Below are 18,398 nucleotides of genomic sequence, written 5' to 3'. Positions count from 1 at the left end.
TAAAGAGAAAATAGTGCCAACTTAGTAAACTTAAGTAGTACCACGTAATAAAGAGAGCAAATTGGGTGAGCTAAAGTTCCATCTTCCAGCTAGAGGTTTCTTTTCAGCCTTCCAATCAGCAAATGGTGAAAAGTGCTGACTAATCTGCAGTCTCAAAACCGTCTTTCCCAGCGTTCTGTTCGCCTCTGGCTTCTTCCTCTTGCTGCTGCTTCTTTCTTTGCTTTCCAACTTTTAAATCCACATACAAATCTTCCAAAGTCCAATATAATGCTCAATTTATCTTCTCCCCAATATTAAGTAGATGTAATAGTCATGTTGTGCTCAGACCAGTTCCGGATCTCCAATCTCCAGGTTTTAGCAATCTCTCTCTTTCCCCAAAGCTTCCCCAATTGCTTTTCTGGCCGCTCTCCGCCCGACTTCCAAGAGGTGCTTATCACAACCAGGAGAGAAGAATTTATGCTATCATTCTTCTGTCATTCTACTCCCTTCAGACTTCAAAGAATCCAAGATATAAACCGTTTCTCTGTTCCTGTTACTGGATCTCGCAGGTTGTCACTGCTTTGCTTATTCACTCAAGTGGCAGACCGGACTGGAAGCCGCCATAAAATGACAGCTTACTCTTTAGCGCCGAGCTCGGGAGCTTCCCTCTTCACTGTTGGGGAGTTGCCTTCCCCCCTCTGCAGCTCGAGGATCTCCACGTTGACACGAACCTCTCCGGGGTTCATGTATCCCTGGGGGATCGCTCCTGACGCCAGAAAAGGTGTTCGAAGCCTGCACCAGACTTCTTCACCTCCGATCTCCTGTCCTCTCACTTGAGACAGCATTTATGTGGAGAGCATTTATGTGGCCATCCAACTCACTCCCCAGCTTGACCACCATGCTACAAAGCTGCAGGTTTTCCATGCCTGCTTGAGGAACTATTCTCATTTGATCTTCCTACATTTCTTCCTCGGGAAGACTTCCTTTTCTCTAATACTTTCTTGATACAGTATGTTAATCAACTAGTGACCTTCTAGGTTTTTATTGTGATTTTCTTGAGTTGAAAGATACATAATAATTTCTGTTACTAGAAAATAAACTCAGCCATATGAAGTTTTAATGCCACAATCATTTCAATCCTACCCCCAATGTATTTCTACAGATTTTGCACTAGGAGCAGCATGTACATGTAAATGCTTACATATGCATGCATTTTTGCCTTGCCCAATGGCAACTTTATCTGATCTTCTAAAGATCTAAACCACACACACAAACTAGAGAAACAGACATGTAATATACAATGACACAAAACTGATTTATCTGGTGTAAATCAACCTGAATGAGACTAATGGATTACTAAAATGAAGTTACTCTGCAGAAGACTAGATTATTTCAACAAGTTTTGGGAAGCCACATAAGGAATAACAATGGCGATTTCTTGTCACAGCTACAAATGTGTCCTAGGGCCATCACCTTCCAAATAAATGGAAACTAGTATTAATCATTTAGGGGGTGGGGAGGAAAGAACTGAAATAGAGGAAATTAGAAAAACTGATGGATCATCAATCTCTTTCTTGACTTACAATAAATATTACATGAGAATCTAGTTGCTGATTTGGATAACTAGTAATAATAAACACCTAGGTACTTCTTTTCATAAGTTATTTGTAATAACTTACCATATATATGAAAAGAGGCACAATGCTCTGTAATGCTCCCATATACTGCCCAAGTGCTATGTTAAATCTTTCAATGTAGAGATCTGGAGGACTGACCTGCAAAAGAAAAAAAGAAAATAGAAGGGAACCTTACATTTTGGTATAACTGGGTTAAGTTTGAAGATTTAAAGAAAAAACCCTAATGTGAAAGATTAAAAATTATTTAAAATAAACACTTTACCATTATAGATAGTCCTCTAGTTAAGTGGCCTCCAACCTTTTGGAAACCAGGGACCAGTTCCAAAGGTTTTTCCGTGGACTGGAGGTTTTGCATGCTGTCTGCATCCCACAGATGGGGCTTCACTTATTTGCATGGATTGGTGGCTGGCATGTCGCGGATCAGGGCCAGTTCATGGACTGGGAATTGGTGACCCCTGCTCTACTTACAAGCACAATTTGGACCAGAAGAGCTGTTTTTAAGAAAGTGGTTGTAAAATGTGATTCATGTGACCATATTGCTTAGCAAGGACAACCTAGGCAGTACAGGTTGTTGTTGTAATAACAGATGCGTAGGTTGTTAATCGGGAAGTGGAGAGAATCCTGGATAAAGAGTATGAGGGGCATACATGGGTGGGGGAAGACCCAATGTAGACTGCATACAAGTTAGGACAGTGGGGTGCTGTAGTAATGTGTGAGCTCAAAAAATCCAGGGAAAGAGGGTGCAGGGTGTGTGCCAGTGCAGGGAGGCTGCAGAAAGGGTGCACGGGATGCGCACAGATTTGTTGAACAAATGATCATAACTCAGGACTATCTGCAATGTTTCCTCTACCCACCAACGCTGCCACCCCTCTGCAAATGTCAAGAAAGAATCACTTTGACAGTCCATCGTATATTAAGAGTATGTTTACTAATAATAAGTTCTTTCTTCTTGGGTATTCAAAAAGACACTATCTAAGAAAGAAAAAGATTTCAACCCGGGCAGAGGGGAACAAAGCCCAGAACTGAAATATTCATCTTCAACCCAACGATGTCTATGTGTCCTCACTGTCCACAAATGCCAAGGCTTGTGTGGGAAGTAGATCAAAATGATGGAATGTACCGTATTTCCCCATGTATAAGCACCCCCTTTGTATAAGCCACCCCCCCAATTTTTGGACTGTGAAGTTTTGAAAAAAATATTTTATTAGAGAAACAAGTTATGAAGAAAGAAAATTTACAAAGAAACAAAATTCGACGTCTAGATCTACAACTTCGGTCATGACGCCGAAAGCGGTGCGGGCGACGCTAGCAATCTACGCATCGGAACGAGAGTAGGAACGAAGCATTCAGGCCGATGCCTAGCGTATGCATTTCTATCGCGTACTCGCACTCGTAATCGTATCATCACGTACAATTTTTACAAAAAAGTATAGCATACTGCTGGAAAACCAGTTTATTCCTACTTTATTATTTTATGCATTTTTCACGTATAAAAAGTGTACCTGCTTTGTATATGCCACCCCCCTACTTTTTGGGCTTGAAATTTTTGGAAAAAAGGGGTGGCTTATACATGGGGAAATACGGTAATATTTCTGAGAAAGGTTGTTGCCCCCTCCATCTAGCTTTATGTTATATATACTGATCCTCTGTAGAAGTCTCAATGCACCCTTTTAGGTGGAGCTTAAGAATCCCAATCTAATATGTCTAATACTATGCCCAATGAAATTCCAGAGCTATAAACAAGGCTGAGGAGTAAAAAATATATCTGAGGAGACATTTTCTGTACCATTGCAAAGAAAACATCATGGAGATTATTAGGACTTTAGCTTGATATAAAGGGGACTTACTGTTCTTATTGATTTAATATACTTTTCAAATATATTAAATGAAGTTTAACACGTATAACTATTTACATGATAACATCTTATTGCATACAAGTATCTGCTTTTCTGTTTTATAGTTGATTATATTTTGTCTTAATAATAGCTCTGTTTTTCCTTGTTTGTCATATTATCCAGCAGCAGAATCTAATAAATACACATGGATTTGCTTTTATTTTCTCACAGCCATTTCAGTTATTGCTCATAGCTACAAACAACAGAACAAATAAAGATTTCTAGCAGCAAACTGATTCTTGGGCTTTAGTGATATGGGTATATGCATAATGATTATCCTTTAAGAGACAAATGCAACAAAATTTCATTTTAATGTATGCTGATTAATGTACATTTAAACTGACAATAGAGTTCTATTCTATCCTATACCAACACTGGTCTTACCCTTTTGCACAAAAGCAATTATTAACCACCTTAGGACTGCCAACAGATACTTCTTTTCTGTTACATCAAAGGGAACAACAATAACTCAATCACTGTGGCACATAAACGATTAGAATAATGGGTTTATATGTTCAACTCTCTCAGGCAATTAAGTAGAAAGCACAGTTCAAAACTAAACAACCAACATGTCTACCTAGCTCTGGAAGTACCACATCAAGTCTGAAAGTTTATATAGGGTCTATAGCACTGTTGCATTTCGAATCAGACATTATTATTTGAACATAGCTGGTAAACTCATATAGGGCTGTGGCCTTAGAATTACAGGCTGTGCTACATAATGCATTCAAGGGTTTTTACAATAGAACACGGAAAAGAGATTGCTAGTTTTACTCTATTTGCCAAGCACTCAGAAAGAACAAAAGCCTTCAATGATCCATAGCAAAATGAAATCAAAGTTACCCTGCCTAGATCCCAATTTTTTACCCTTAATATAGTCAAATATATGCATTTATTCTGCAAATTCGCCTAACACAAACATCTATCCCCATTTTGCAGCCTAATTTGCTTTGTTTAAAATTCACAGTAACAATACTGATTACAGTAACCTCAAAACATAAGACACATAATGGCTATAAGTAAATTGCAGAGTTGATTAGGCTAATTATGACATAATGATGTTAATGATAATGTTAATTCTATCATCAAAAAGGAAGACAGCATAACATAATGAATGACAAATGATCCTATTTATTTTGGGAAATCCTTCAATCACCATTTCTGGGTTTGAACCTCCTAAGAAACTGATTTCAAGGATTTCCTTATTCCCCTTGAAAATTTGGTTGGCAGAGGGAAGCAAAGCAGCAGAGAAGGAAAATGGAGTATATAAGCATTCACCTCTTTACCCATCTAATAAAACTTAAATTTAAATCAGATCAGGAACATACTTGGGCTTTATTAGTAATCAGGAACTTAACAAGATCCAACAAGTTAAAATATTCACTTCTGATTAAAATAATTCTGTGTTCATCTAAAACAATCAATTCAATCTTGTGAATTACGGAAAATAGAGAGAAACATGGTAATTTAATGTTATCCAAATAAATAACAGTATATAAAATTTCTCCTTTAATAAAGAAAGGGTTTGCAAGAATTAAAATAGAAGAGGTAGTGAAAACTTTATTAATTTATTAAAAGTTTCATATTTTAACACAAATCATAGATATTCCAAGGATTTGGCTTTAATCTGTCAACAAATCTTGGCTTTTTAAAAGAGTTTTGCTCTGAGTGGCCCAGCCTGTTCAGAGTATTCCAATTGAAATTTTGCATGGCTGTTTTCAATTTGTCTTAATTTTTCATGCTAGCCAGTCAGCACAGATTGACTGGTTCCACCTATAACTGGCTGATGCCTGGTAAGGTGACATGGGCAAGAGGAATATTAGGAAAAAGCAGTTATCATTAAGCACTTGGCTCAGAGATAAAGAGCTACAATTAAAATCTATTCTGCTAATGTTTCCAAACAGATACATGACTGGTTGCAGCCATCTGCCTGCTTGGCTAGCTAAGTTACTCTTGTTTTTAAAATTCTTTGTCACTGAAAATAGCAACTGCTATTAAGGCTGCTGAGGTTTAACTTATAAAGTGAACAGCATGGCTTGTTTTCCTGAACTGCTGTACTGAACTTTTACACTGTTCTTGTGTTCTTGTGTCTTGTTAAATTGCAATGGTATTTAAAGCAGCAAAAATGTTTGCTTTGCCTTATTGCTCCTAATATAGGTAGGCTTGTATTGACTAAAGCACTGGGCAATCCACTGCTAAATGACACAGTTGTTAAATGAAATGTTATGTGACCACACTGATTTATAATGTCAATGCTGATTGTGAATGGTAAGTGCATCACCTGTGGTCATTAAGCATGATGTCCCATAACCACGACCTGCAACTTGCTGTCAGTTTCCCCACTAACTTTGCTTGTTGGAAGTCAGCTGCGAAGGTTGCAAATGGTAATCATATGATCATGGGATGCTGTAATTATTATAACATTCAGTTGCCAAGGATCTGAATTGCAATTACATGACCATGGGGACACTATGATGGCTGCAATTTTGAGGACCAGTTTTAAGTCCCTTTTCTCAGTAGCTATTGTAACTCTAACCACATGCTGAACAAGTGATTGGTAAGCAAGGACTATCTGTACGGCTGTGCACTATACACTTTGATGGTGGACAGAGCTTGGGGAAATAGTTTAATTTGTATTACTATTATTCATTTGCAGCATTTTTAAAACTACAGAACAGAGGCAAGACAGATCTTTAGTATAGAGAATACACACTTTACTGCTCTTTTGATGGACTTACTTGGATAACTAATGACAAAAAAACAAACAAACAAAAAACAGCATGCAAGCCACAGGGCAGTTGTAGTTTAATCTTGTTTAGTGGCACAATGAGAAAATAATTTATTACTTGCTAATCAACTTACAAAAAAATAGCCAAGAAGGTAACTTTTTTTTTTCCAAAAAAAAAATGTAAACAATGGAGCCATTTGAAGTTTTGTTTTATTAGAACAGAGCCAACATGTAATATTTCAATAATTGGAACTATTTTGTTCTGAATTTGAAGTAATACACATATATTTACACCAAGACAAATTCCTTGTGTGTCCAATCACACTTTGTCAATAAAGTATTCTATTCTATTATATTCTATTCTATAAATTTTGATTGGTAATAACACCACTAGCATTGATGATACTGCTTATTTGGATAATGAAATGCCTGTTCACAAACAATCACCTCAGAGAGTACTAAGGACTTCACAGTTCAACCTTGACCTATGTATATTATCTTCTAAAGTGTCCTATTTTTGGCTCTATGATAAAAAAGAAAAATTCCTTGTACTGAATTTGACTTCTGGGAACAAAGTGTCCATACTGTTTTGACAACAGGTTTGAAGTAATTTGCCACTGCTATCTTCCAAGGTGTCTCTTTTAGCTTTCCTATTTAGTCTGTTGTCACAGGATTTCCTAGTGGTCTCCTACCCAAGTATTAATCAGGATTAAGTCTATTAGATGTTTTTGACACCAACTAAGATTGGTTATGACTTTTATGCTTAGATAAAGTTAAAAAAAAAAGTTAAAACAAATCATTACAACTTTGGTGATGAAAAGTCACCAAAGTAACTATATTAACAATGAAATAATTTGTTTTCATTTGGCTTTAAAGTCATGTATACTTTGAAGAAAAATGTTGATTACATACAGTATGTTTCAATACTGCCCAGCTCCAAAATTCCTATTTTCATTTTTTCTTACAAAAAAGTTTTAAAGAGAAAAAGATACAATTTAGTTATTCTGAAAAAAAAAATGAAGAAAAAAAAATGAAAATCCTTCATTTCATTGTCTGCATCTGTGACACTGCTCCTACATGCAAAGCAAAGGTGGCATTCAGCAGGTTCTGACCAGTTCTGGTGAACCACTAGCAGAAATTTTGAGTAGTTTGGAGAACCAGCAAATACCACCTCTGACTAGAGATTTTACAGTATCCTTCCCTTGCCACGCACACCAAGACATGCCCACAGAACCGGTAGTTTAAAAAAATTGAATTCTACCCCTGATCCAAAGGAATAAAAACAATGTAATATCACCCTTACTTAATATCCAACGTATCAATGAGCATTAATATATTTAACCAGAGGGGCAGTGAGATCCTAAATACTGTATCTAACTCTCCAAAAATGAACAATTATAAAGTTTCACTGCAGTACGCTTCTCAATTACAATGAGGAAACAACATTAGAGAAGCTTTTGCAAGTAGTGAACCTTGTCAGAAAATACAAATTGTACCATTTGCTAAGGTAATCATTCAACATTCCAAAATATAGTGATGAAAATCTCACAATACTCGTATACTTTATTAGAGGTTCACATAAAGTGAGAAATATCAACATTTTCCTTATTATATAGTGTCACAATGGAATTGATTCCTTTTTTTTTTCTTTATTTTCCACCAAGCCATTCGGTGTTGCATCTCTCTTTATTGTTCTACTACAAAAATATGTCCTTCTGGAAATTTCAATCTCACTTATTACAGAATATATCCAGTTTATCCGAGACTTCTTTTCAGACATATACACAGACACTTCAATACAGAAATTGAGATTTCTAGAAACTAATTCACACACACACACACACACACACACACACACATGTGCGTGTGTGCGTGTGTGTGAATTAGAGATATATATATGTTTTCTTAAGTTTTCGCAGGTATTTATATGTATGGTATTCAGCTTTGTTCGGGTATTTTCCCACATCATTATAGTTGTGCTTTTAAAGTTGTAGCAATGTTTCGGCAGAATCTCATCTGCCATCATCAGGCTTGTAAAGACTGAACAAGTCAATATCACCAGAGAAACAGAAGGGAAAGGTAGGATGACATACCAAAGCCTCAGTTATAGCCCTATGAGCATCCTATGCTTAGAGCCCAAAAGATTATTACAGAACCAACCCACACACCCATTTCATGGTCTGTTTCTGTTGCTCCCCTCTGGGAGAAGGTTTTGAAGTATTTCTAGCAGGATTACCAGATTCTGTAACAGCTTTATTTCCTATGCCATCTGTCTGGTAAACTCGCAAGATTGTTTTCCTCGCCATGTATGTGTATGCAACTGAACTAGATTGTGTTGTTTCTCTGTGTCATATAATATATGTGGGTATATGCATAATTTTGTATTTAGTTATTTATTTTGTCATGTTTATGTGGTGTATATTGGAGGTGATGACCCTTTGAGAGCTGTATGCAACAAAATTTCATTTTAATGTATGCCGATTACTGTACATTCCAAGTGACAATAAAGTTATTCTATTGTGCTATTCAACCTATTTGTGATTACTTGGATGAAACATGAAAAATATGATAATCAAATCTACAAATAATACAAAGATGGCAAAGATGGCAAACACCTCTCTTGGAAAGGAGTAGAACTTAATTATCGCCAAGCTCTCTCCCAGCCCTACCATTACACATTTCTTTAACTTCTACATATAATATCTACACAATTTTGAAAGAAGACACTGCTAACTTTCATTTACAACCAATATAACACAGTATTTTACTTATCAACTCTTCTACTTTTTTATGGAAGCAATTATACAACAGGCTACCATCTATCCTTATAGCCTTAATTTTTTTTAAAAAATGCATACTTCATAACAAATTAAGTGTAAATATTTGAATTTGTACTTAGATATATCTTGCAGTTATTCCATGGTACATAAAAAAGTAAGGAATGTCCTAGCTGCTGTTTATTGTGATATTTATAGGCAATAAAGGACAAGAAAGAAATGAAGTAAAACATCAGTATAGGACTACGGTATGTTTTAGGGGACTTGTAAATCTACACAATGATATTTGATGTATAGGAACAGTTAAAAAGTTTCTCTTGTGTTTTTTTATTCCTTAAGCTGGATGGTTTAATATTTGCGGGGGGGAATATATTAATTTGGCAGGGAAAGTATTTTGCTGCCACCTGCAGCACAATTGCATAACAGAAATTTTATCTCCTAGATTCTGACCCAACCTATTTCATCAAATGCTGCCTTGAATTAAAAGTCAGACTATTAAATTGGTACTTTAAACATCTTGAAGGGGGGGGGGGGGGGAGAGAGATTTAGGATACTTGAAAAGACAGCTATTGCTTTGTTAGATTACTAGTTAGATTACTAATTTGTTCTAATATTATGTAGTGTCAATACAGCCTATAAAAATAGCTTTTATATGTATCTCAAAAGATAACTGTTTAAAAATAAGAGCTTAACAGTTCCTATAAGGATTCCATATTATTTCTCAATAATTCAGGAAAAGCAACCTTAACACAAATATGTTCTCCACTGCAGTACTTCAAGATCATATTACCAACAGCAAAAGTTTGAATTTCAGAAGGTCGCTATTGTTTTAGGATAAGAATAGAAGTGAGAGGCATCTGGAAGACAAATCACTCATCCTCACTCCTTAAAAGCTTGCTGCCAGGAATAGGCAAAAATCATAGTTTTTCAGACCACCGGATGGTTTTATAGATAGCGTAGGTTTAGGAGAGTTTGGTTCACAGTAATTTCTCCTTTCATTTCCATACTGATCACACCCACCATCACTCTTCAAATGGTTGGAAAAGTTTTATCCTCTAATTATAATGGATTCCTAAAAGCTCAAGAGGTTGAACTGTAGACCCCGGGCCCTCAAACCTTACCTGTCACTGCAAAAATCAGGCAAAACTCTCTTCTAGGTTCCACACTGACATACATCTAAACTGGATCAGTTGGTGAACAGCTAGAGATAGCCTTACAGCAATATTCAAAAATCAAAAATCATTACCTAAACCAAAAGGATGTTTCTTAAGTCAGGGGAGTATTAAAAAGAGACTCAGGATGAGAGGACTAACTGGTGTATAAGAGGAAAGAGGGAAGAAGCACAATCAAACTAGCAGACTCTGTTACTATAGCCTATCTCAATAAAGCATAATTCTACTTTTTCCTCTGCAGTCTATTTCCTGATCTCACCTATCTCAAAGGGCTGAGCATTGCAGCTACAGACACAGGCTGCCCAGACCTGTTTAGGCCTTCCCTCTTTTGTCAGCAGCACCTTACAATAATTTTGATAATGCATTATAACAACAGTAAAATAACCATTCTCATGCCACTTGGATACCGTTCAGTATCTAGAAAATTAGTTCCTCCCTTTATATAATGGCATGAGCTTACAAAATTGCAAAATTGCTGGAGAAAAGTCTAATTAAAAAAGAAAAGAAAAAGTTCAAACCGAAGCAGAGATTTGCAAAACAGGATCAACTAAAATATCACTTAGCATCCTATTTGAAGTCTTTTTCCACACAATTATTATCCAGCCTTTACATAATGAGAGATGAAATACACTTTTCACTCTAAAGCAGAACACCCAAAGAAGTGCACAATGAATTCAGACGCATAATTAAAAAATGTGGAAACAGCTGTTAAAAACACTTGCACTAATTATGATCCTAATTTCCTCAAACTGAAGAATGATAATATTGCAATGGAAAAGTTATTCTACTACAGAAGAGTTTATTAGCTCTTCAAAAGCAAATAGTGGGTATCTGCGTACAAAAATCAGTATTTAGTGTTCAACTGAGTCATTCAGGAAACTCCCAAAAAATCTGATATTAGTCTTTAAAAGTGCATAATCATGTAAGTTTCCCATTGTTATTTTTTTATTTGACAATATTTTCTCTGCTTCAAAAAAATATCTTAAAAACAGATACTTTTTTCTGATTATGCAATGATTTTTAAGGATTAACCTAATTAGTAATTAAAATGTATGCCCTTATTTTATAAGAAATATTTTATACGTCTTCTTGATTCTTTAATCAGGTTCTACCTGTAAGATCTATGGTTACTAAAGTGTTTGGTTAATAAACTGAAAAATGCATTGAGTTTTCCAGCATAAAAGAATACATAATTTTTACACATAAAAGAATAGCATATTTTATCAATGGTGTTGTGGTAGATGGAAATTCATTTCATGAATCAGTTGCTTCTTCCCACATACATAAGCGAGCACTGTTGTTGTAAAGAAAACAGCAGGAGGAAGGACTATTAGATATGTTCACCGCCTTTAGTTATTTATAAAAATAATAAAGGCTAGATATAAATAAATACGGGCACAGTCAGATATAGATAGGAGGGAAGAATATTTCCCTAAAATGCTAGGTTAATCAGGCAACACTTCTATAATGGTAATTTCATTGTTCAATCTCAGAACAACAAAGGAATGCATCCTTATGTTGCCAAATGAATGTAGAACAGACCAGTATCCCACAGGTGTGATCCTTTATTATTTTTCCTGGAACATATTGATCTAGAAGTTGTTCAGCTCTGGAAGTATACATGAGAAGGGAACCTAGTATAATGTGATGGATTGTAGTGAAGCAGCGGTTTCCCAAGAAGTAGCACATTCCAGAAAGGGGGCCACAGACCAGAGCTACATAGAAAACAAAAGGGGGGGGGGGAGAATAAGGATAGCCACTCCCTACAATCTCCCAGGGCATAGGGAGTTAAGGATTTAATCTGCAAGATTCTGTCTACTGGGTGTAAGCAAATAAAGTGAACTCTGGCTGAATTTCTCTTCATTGGAGCTGCTTGGCTCTCACAAGAGACGTAAATCCAGCCATTCTTGAATTCTGCTGCTCTTATCAAGTGCCAATTTCCCTTGATAGTTAGTAAATCAGATTTTTGGATATAGGTAGCATGTAATGAACTTGGCAGTGCTTTGAACTAAACTCTTGTACCTGGTTACTTGCTCCTGACATCAGGTAAGATTAAACCTCAAAACAGGACAATTTGAAGGCTGGGTTATATTTAAAACCCTGACTTTTGCATATTATCAGCAATATTCTGTTTTGCTGCAGGATGGAATATAGTTACCTCAAGAAGTGCATTACCAAAATCCCTTTATTTTCTCCACCAAAATAAAAGAACCACCTACTAATCAGACCAGAGTTTAACAACTTTGAAACTACAAATGTATATGCTTGCAGGTCAGCCAAATAATACACACTTTTAATTGACAATGTTGTAACTAAGTTATGAGTGGTAATGAGATGTTTCTTAAATTACCTATTGCAAAATCACATGCAAAGTATAACTTGAAGAAGTTTGGGAAAGGGTTGCTTATTCTCAAAAAGGGAAGATCTTTATTCCATAGGAATATTCAGCTACAGGAAAAGATGCTAGAGGATAACTAGACATTCAGCTCAACAAACCAACATTGCTGCTTTTAACAATGGCTACTACCTAGTACTCTAGCAACTATAAGCCAAAGCCATTAACTGCAATACAATCGAACACAACTTGGCAGGTTTAAGATTTGTGGACTTCAACTCCCAGAATTCCTGAGCTAACATGAGTAGAGGAAGAATTCTGGGAGTTGAAGTCCACACATCTTAAAGTTGCCAAATTTGAAGACCCCTGATCCAACAGGGGTCCAACAGTGTATAATTTCAGAATAGCAAGCATCTCCCCCAAAACTTGAATGTGGCTCCTACCAACCTTCAAAAGTTGTTTCCATATTATAATTTTTAAGATATCAGAAGTAAGTGCACATTTGAGAATAATCATATTAGCAAGCAATAAGCAAAAGATTTAAAATTTGAAACATTTGTTTCAGCTTTTAGATGTTTTAAATTTGAAGCGTTATCTGCACTACTAACACTAGTGATATTTAATTTTAATAAACATTAGTTCTATATATTGAAATAAAGTTTAGTTTTCGGTACTTCTTTTTTAATTTCATCTAAAAGAATATAAATGAAAAAAAAGTTTATGTAAAAACAAGGGGGGAAAGTGTCTATAGTACTTTCTGAAGGAGAGGTCTTGGCGCACGCTAAAGATGAAGTGTGACTTCTAATCCAAAACATCTGTGTGCTGTGCTGTGTTGTATCTGTTTCAAGGAGGAAGAGCCCAGTGGTGGGATTCAAAACTTTTTACTACCAGTTCTGTGGGCATGGCAGGGGAAGGATACTGTAAAATCTCCATTCCCACTCCACTCCTGGGGAAGGATACTGTAAAATCCCCATTGTCTCCCCACCTCACTAACCTGCTTTCCAGCTCCATTCTCCTATGCAGGGCAACAAAAGAAGACCCAGCCGGTCAGCTGGGACTCGGGAGGCAGACACTAGATGGGGGCGGGGTTAGTCAGAGGTGGTATTCCAAACTACTCAAAATTTCCGCTACCGGTTCTCCAGAACTGGTCAGAACCTGCTGAATACCACCTCTGGAAGAACCACCTATAAATGCAACACGGGTGTTTTCTTTCAATAAAGGAAGTGTAAGAAGAAAGTTATAGTATTCAGTTAGCTACACATCTCTTCAGGGAGCTGCTATCAGTAGCAACAGCATGCCAAAGCAGTAGACTTTTTCTCAAGGTCCCATTTACTAACAAATCTCAAGAGTTTGAAGATGAAGCTACATTCTTCACACATATTAATATCTGACTACAATTAAAGCATAGCTAAATACAAATACGAAATTGTATTTTTTTCTGATATTAAAGACTGAACTAAATATTGACAGGACTAATTTATTTCCATTTATTCCTGTCAGTAAATTGCTCATTTTATAATGTCATGCTGGCTAATTGTTAATAAACAACAAATCTATATAAAGACAGGTCAGTATTAAAACCAGGTTCTCAATTAAAAAAAATCCCAATGCCTGTGATTAAAAAACAAGTCTCTTGAATTGATCTGTAAAAATCCTAGTTTTGTAAAATTAGGAGGTTCTTTCTTTAAATTGACAAGCTAATAAAAATTAATGGCATATTTTGATTAACCTAATGATACACAAATGAATGTACAATATAAAAAAAGATGCTTGAACACTGATAAAGTTTTCCAACCCAAAGTTCTGCAAGAAGATTAAAGGCTAATTTAAGCTAGCTAAAAATAATAAATACATACTGGCATGCATCCACTACATATTTTTCTAGGGACAAAGTGATAAAAATTGGTCACATTCATTTGAGCAATTATCTTAGATTTTGTTCACCGCTGTGGCTGATCTCAAAGTACTAAACAGTTAACCCTGGTTAATACTTAAATGTGAGGTCACCAAGAAATATCACAATAACAGGCTAGTCCAGGAAGCTGAAAGAGTATCTCAGGAGACAATTGACAAATCTAATAGAAAATACCAAGAAAATTATATGAACATGCTTCTCGAATTATTAGGAATCAGATTCAACTAGAGAAAGTTTTTTCTTATTCACACCTATGTGAATACCACTAAGTATATTAATCCAACTTTGGCCTCATGATCTCTTTTGAAATACATGAGTTCACGTGGACAGTAATACCTGAATTCCTTAGACAAGAATTACTCACAACTAATGTGTTACAAATCAGGTCAATCAAGTTCTGTACAGGAAACAGTTAGGGTTGCAATAACTTTAACAGATCACTGGCATTTTCCTGAGATAACATTCCAGGAAAATGAAATTGTGCAGCTTCTTACCTGCAGCTCCTTTGAGACTCTCTCTAAGTGGTTAGTTATCTTTTTTATTAGGTCACTATACATCTGTTCCGAATGCTGCTGGCACACACACTTATATACACAGCTGCAGAGATAAATACAGGAACAATGATAAATTGACAATATAAAGCTTGTAGCAATTTCTTTTAAATACAGGTAGTGCTCGAGTTATGACCACCATGGAGCCCAAAATTTATGTTGTTAAAGAGGAAACATTTGTAAAGTTATGTTTGTCCCATTTTATGACTTTTCTTGCCACAATTGTTAAAGTTAGTTACACGGTTATTAAGTGAATCTGGATTCCCCATTGAATTTGCTTGTCAGAAGGTTGCAAAAGGGGATCATATGATCTTGGGACACTGCAACCATCGTAAATATCAAATACCAAACATGCCATTTAATTCCGTTATTGATGCTTTTTTGAATTTATATATATTTAAGCATTCATAATAATGCAACATTCTAAACCAGGGATCTCCAATGTCGGCAACTTTAAGGCTTGTGGACTTCCAGAATTCCTCAGTCAGCAAAGTGGAGGTGGTCCACAAGCCTTAAATCTGCCAAGATTGGAGACCTCTGTTCTAAACATTTTCAGGGACAAAACAGAATTAAGAAAAGAAATATTTTCAATATTTCATAACAAGCCTGAATTTTCAGTTTAGTTAGCCACCTTTTCATCCCACTGAAATCAACAGGACTAGTCACTTATAATTAGGTCAACTTCAATTGTTTTCAATGTGGCTAAAATATTATTAATGACATCTGAACTTAGCATTTTTAACTATTACATAAAGCAGAGAATAAATTATTTGCATTTAGTATTTCTAAGAATATAATTCTGAACCAGGGCTGTCAAACTTCTGGCCCACGAGCCAGATGCATCATGTGTGCTCACCACGCTACCGGTTTAGCAAAGGGGGGAGAAGTCCCAATAAATCATGTGACGACGCCGTGACAATGTGAGTTTTATACCCCTGCTCTAAACCATACAACTATGTATTAATATAGAGTTCTGGATGCACAACCCTAGAACTACACTATACTGTTGCCTTACTTCCATCCCTAAGGACACCAAAATAGAAATAGTTCAATTTTGATCACTGATTTTGATGGCATAAACATACCTGCCCATCTGAATTATGAATTGGTCGAAATATCATTAAAATCACAGTTAAAAACAGGGTCTCTTTCTTGAAGAAGGAAATACCACAGATGACTTTGATTAGAATCAAAGCACATACAGGTATCTTTGCATTAAGAGAGAACCTATACATTCTCCTTTATCAATACATTAAGTTTTTCATTTGATTAGTGAAACTCCAAGGTTGTCTTCAGCTACAGTTTGAAAACATGCAAGTGAGTCTCGCACATTTTATTTTACAAAGAAATGCAAACATTTTCTATTATGTGAAGATGCTTTTCTAACATAGAAACAAGTAAATTCCTGAAAATGAAAGATATTAACCAAGTACATTTATTTTCATTCAGTTTAAATAGCCAACACCTAAATACTTAGAAATCTAATGCCAGAATTACCACTGTGTTTTTAAATATTATACTCATTTGCAAAAAGCTTTCATTAGCACCTTTCAATGCAAGCTCGAAGCAATCTGTTATTGTGGAACCATTATTTTTGTTCATTTTATTTCCTTACCTGTATATTTGTTCATAGGAAATGGGAATATAGTCACCAGGACTCTGAGTTAAAAGCTGATCTATGGCACTGTCCAACTTTGGCCAATATGTGCTCTTATAATCTTCTATTGTTATAACATTCATTACTAGAAGAGAAAATATACTGTAATTGATAAAAAGAATGCAGTCAGCATAATTATCAACAAATACAAAACTTAAATGCAAAGCTCAAACTATATTCTTGAGACAAGAGTATTTCTACATTATCATAGAATACAGGAGTGTGGTGGCTCACGTGGTTAGAACCCTGGATTGGAGATTAGCAAGCCTACCTGAGTTCTGCTACGTGGTGGGACAAGTTCCTGTCATTTGCTCCAGGTCTTTGATGGAAACATGAAACTTGTCATGTCAAGTAACAGGGATGTCAGCAGCTAATCCTGTCAACTCAGAAGCGCCTTAAATGGTACCTCTGACATGAATGGGATGAGGATAGAATAATAGGACTGGAAGGGACATTTGGAGGTCTGACCAAGGAAGGAGTCCTTATTCTATATCAGACAAATAATTGTTCAGTCTTTTCATAAAAACCTCCAGCAATGAAGCACCCACAACTTTGCGAGACAAGCTGTTCCATTAACTGTTCTCACTGTCAAAACTTCTCCTTAGTTCCAAGTCGGATCTGCCTCTGACCAACTTCCACACATTGATTCTTATCCTGCCCTCAAGTGCTTTGTGGAACAAATTATTCCCTTTTCCCAGTGATACCCTTCAGGTATTGGAAGATGGCTACCGTGTCACCCCAAATTGTCTCTTCGTTAGGCTAAACACCTAATTCCCTTAGCCGTTAATTGCATGATTTAACCTCCAGACCTCTTATCATCTTTTATGCTCTTCTTTGCACTCTTTCTAAGGCAAGGGTGTCAAACTCATGGCATAATATTGCCATCACATGATGTTTCGTGAGGTTCTTCTCCTTCGCAGAGCTGGGGTGGGCCTGCATGTGCATGAAGCATCCAGCCTGTGGGCCATCAGTTTGACACCCGTTCTAGGGCCTTAGCATCTTATTTCTGATTCAAATGGAACACGCATCTATTTTAACTCATATTCCAATTCTAATCCTACCGACACAGATTTACATATTTCTAAACAATACACAAGAGTGTCTGGAATTACTGAATGAAAACAGAGCAGAAATGTACACAGATATTTCACAACAAACTGGTATTTAGACTGTATATTTTCAAAGAGATTACAAACATTAACATATATCTTCTACTGTTAATCAAAAAATGTTTAGCTACCTATTTCTCTAGGACCTTATAAGCACATGAAGATTAAATGCTGCTTAAAGTATCACTGAAAAAAACTTGATATTAAAAATGTTTTTAAATGTTGGGTTTATGAACCATAATCAAATTACGTTATGTACAGCCCTGATCCAGATACAACTCTTAAAGAACACATAAAACAGTAACACAAAGTTACACTACAAAGAATAAGCTTTCAAAATTATAAAGTGGGTGTTTTTTAAGTGCCTACATTAAAACAACTGGTCACCTCTCAATGGGAGTAGAAGAAATTATTCTATCTCTAAACATAAGCTTCAAAACCAAATATCTATATTCCACTACTTACTTATAGGTGCTTGTGGACTTCAGGACAAAATCCACCATCAAATCATTTTTCTCTACCCTTTGCCAAGCAAAGGACACAGCAAAAATTGAAATGATGCCCATGGCTGTTCGTGAAAGAGGAGAAAGTGAATTAGCAAGCGTCAGTTTGGCTCGCCAAGCTCTCTGTCCAGCTAAAAATG

General features: G+C 36.0%; 1 protein-coding gene across 1 annotated transcript in view; it reads right to left on the bottom strand.

Moving 5' to 3' along the window:
• The window catches only part of CACUL1 (CDK2 associated cullin domain 1), a 40,833-nt gene that overhangs the window by 20,678 nt on the left and 1,757 nt on the right, over positions 1-18,398 (bottom strand). Inside the window, exons 2-4 of the mRNA XM_026704845.2 lie at positions 16,605-16,731; positions 14,933-15,035; positions 1,659-1,754 (exon numbers count right to left, since the gene is read on the bottom strand). Of these exons, the coding sequence (XP_026560630.2) occupies positions 1,659-1,754; positions 14,933-15,035; positions 16,605-16,731 (326 nt within the window). The remainder of the gene's footprint in view (positions 1-1,658; positions 1,755-14,932; positions 15,036-16,604; positions 16,732-18,398) is intronic.

The sequence above is a fragment of the Pseudonaja textilis genome, chromosome 4, assembly GCF_049901715.1.
Source record: "Pseudonaja textilis isolate UNSWEBS1 chromosome 4, rPseTex1.2, whole genome shotgun sequence".
In the NCBI taxonomy this organism is placed as follows: Eukaryota; Metazoa; Chordata; class Lepidosauria; order Squamata; family Elapidae; genus Pseudonaja; species Pseudonaja textilis.
The sequence above is the reverse complement of the archived record's forward strand: the minus strand, read 5'-3'. Positions and strand labels throughout refer to the sequence as shown.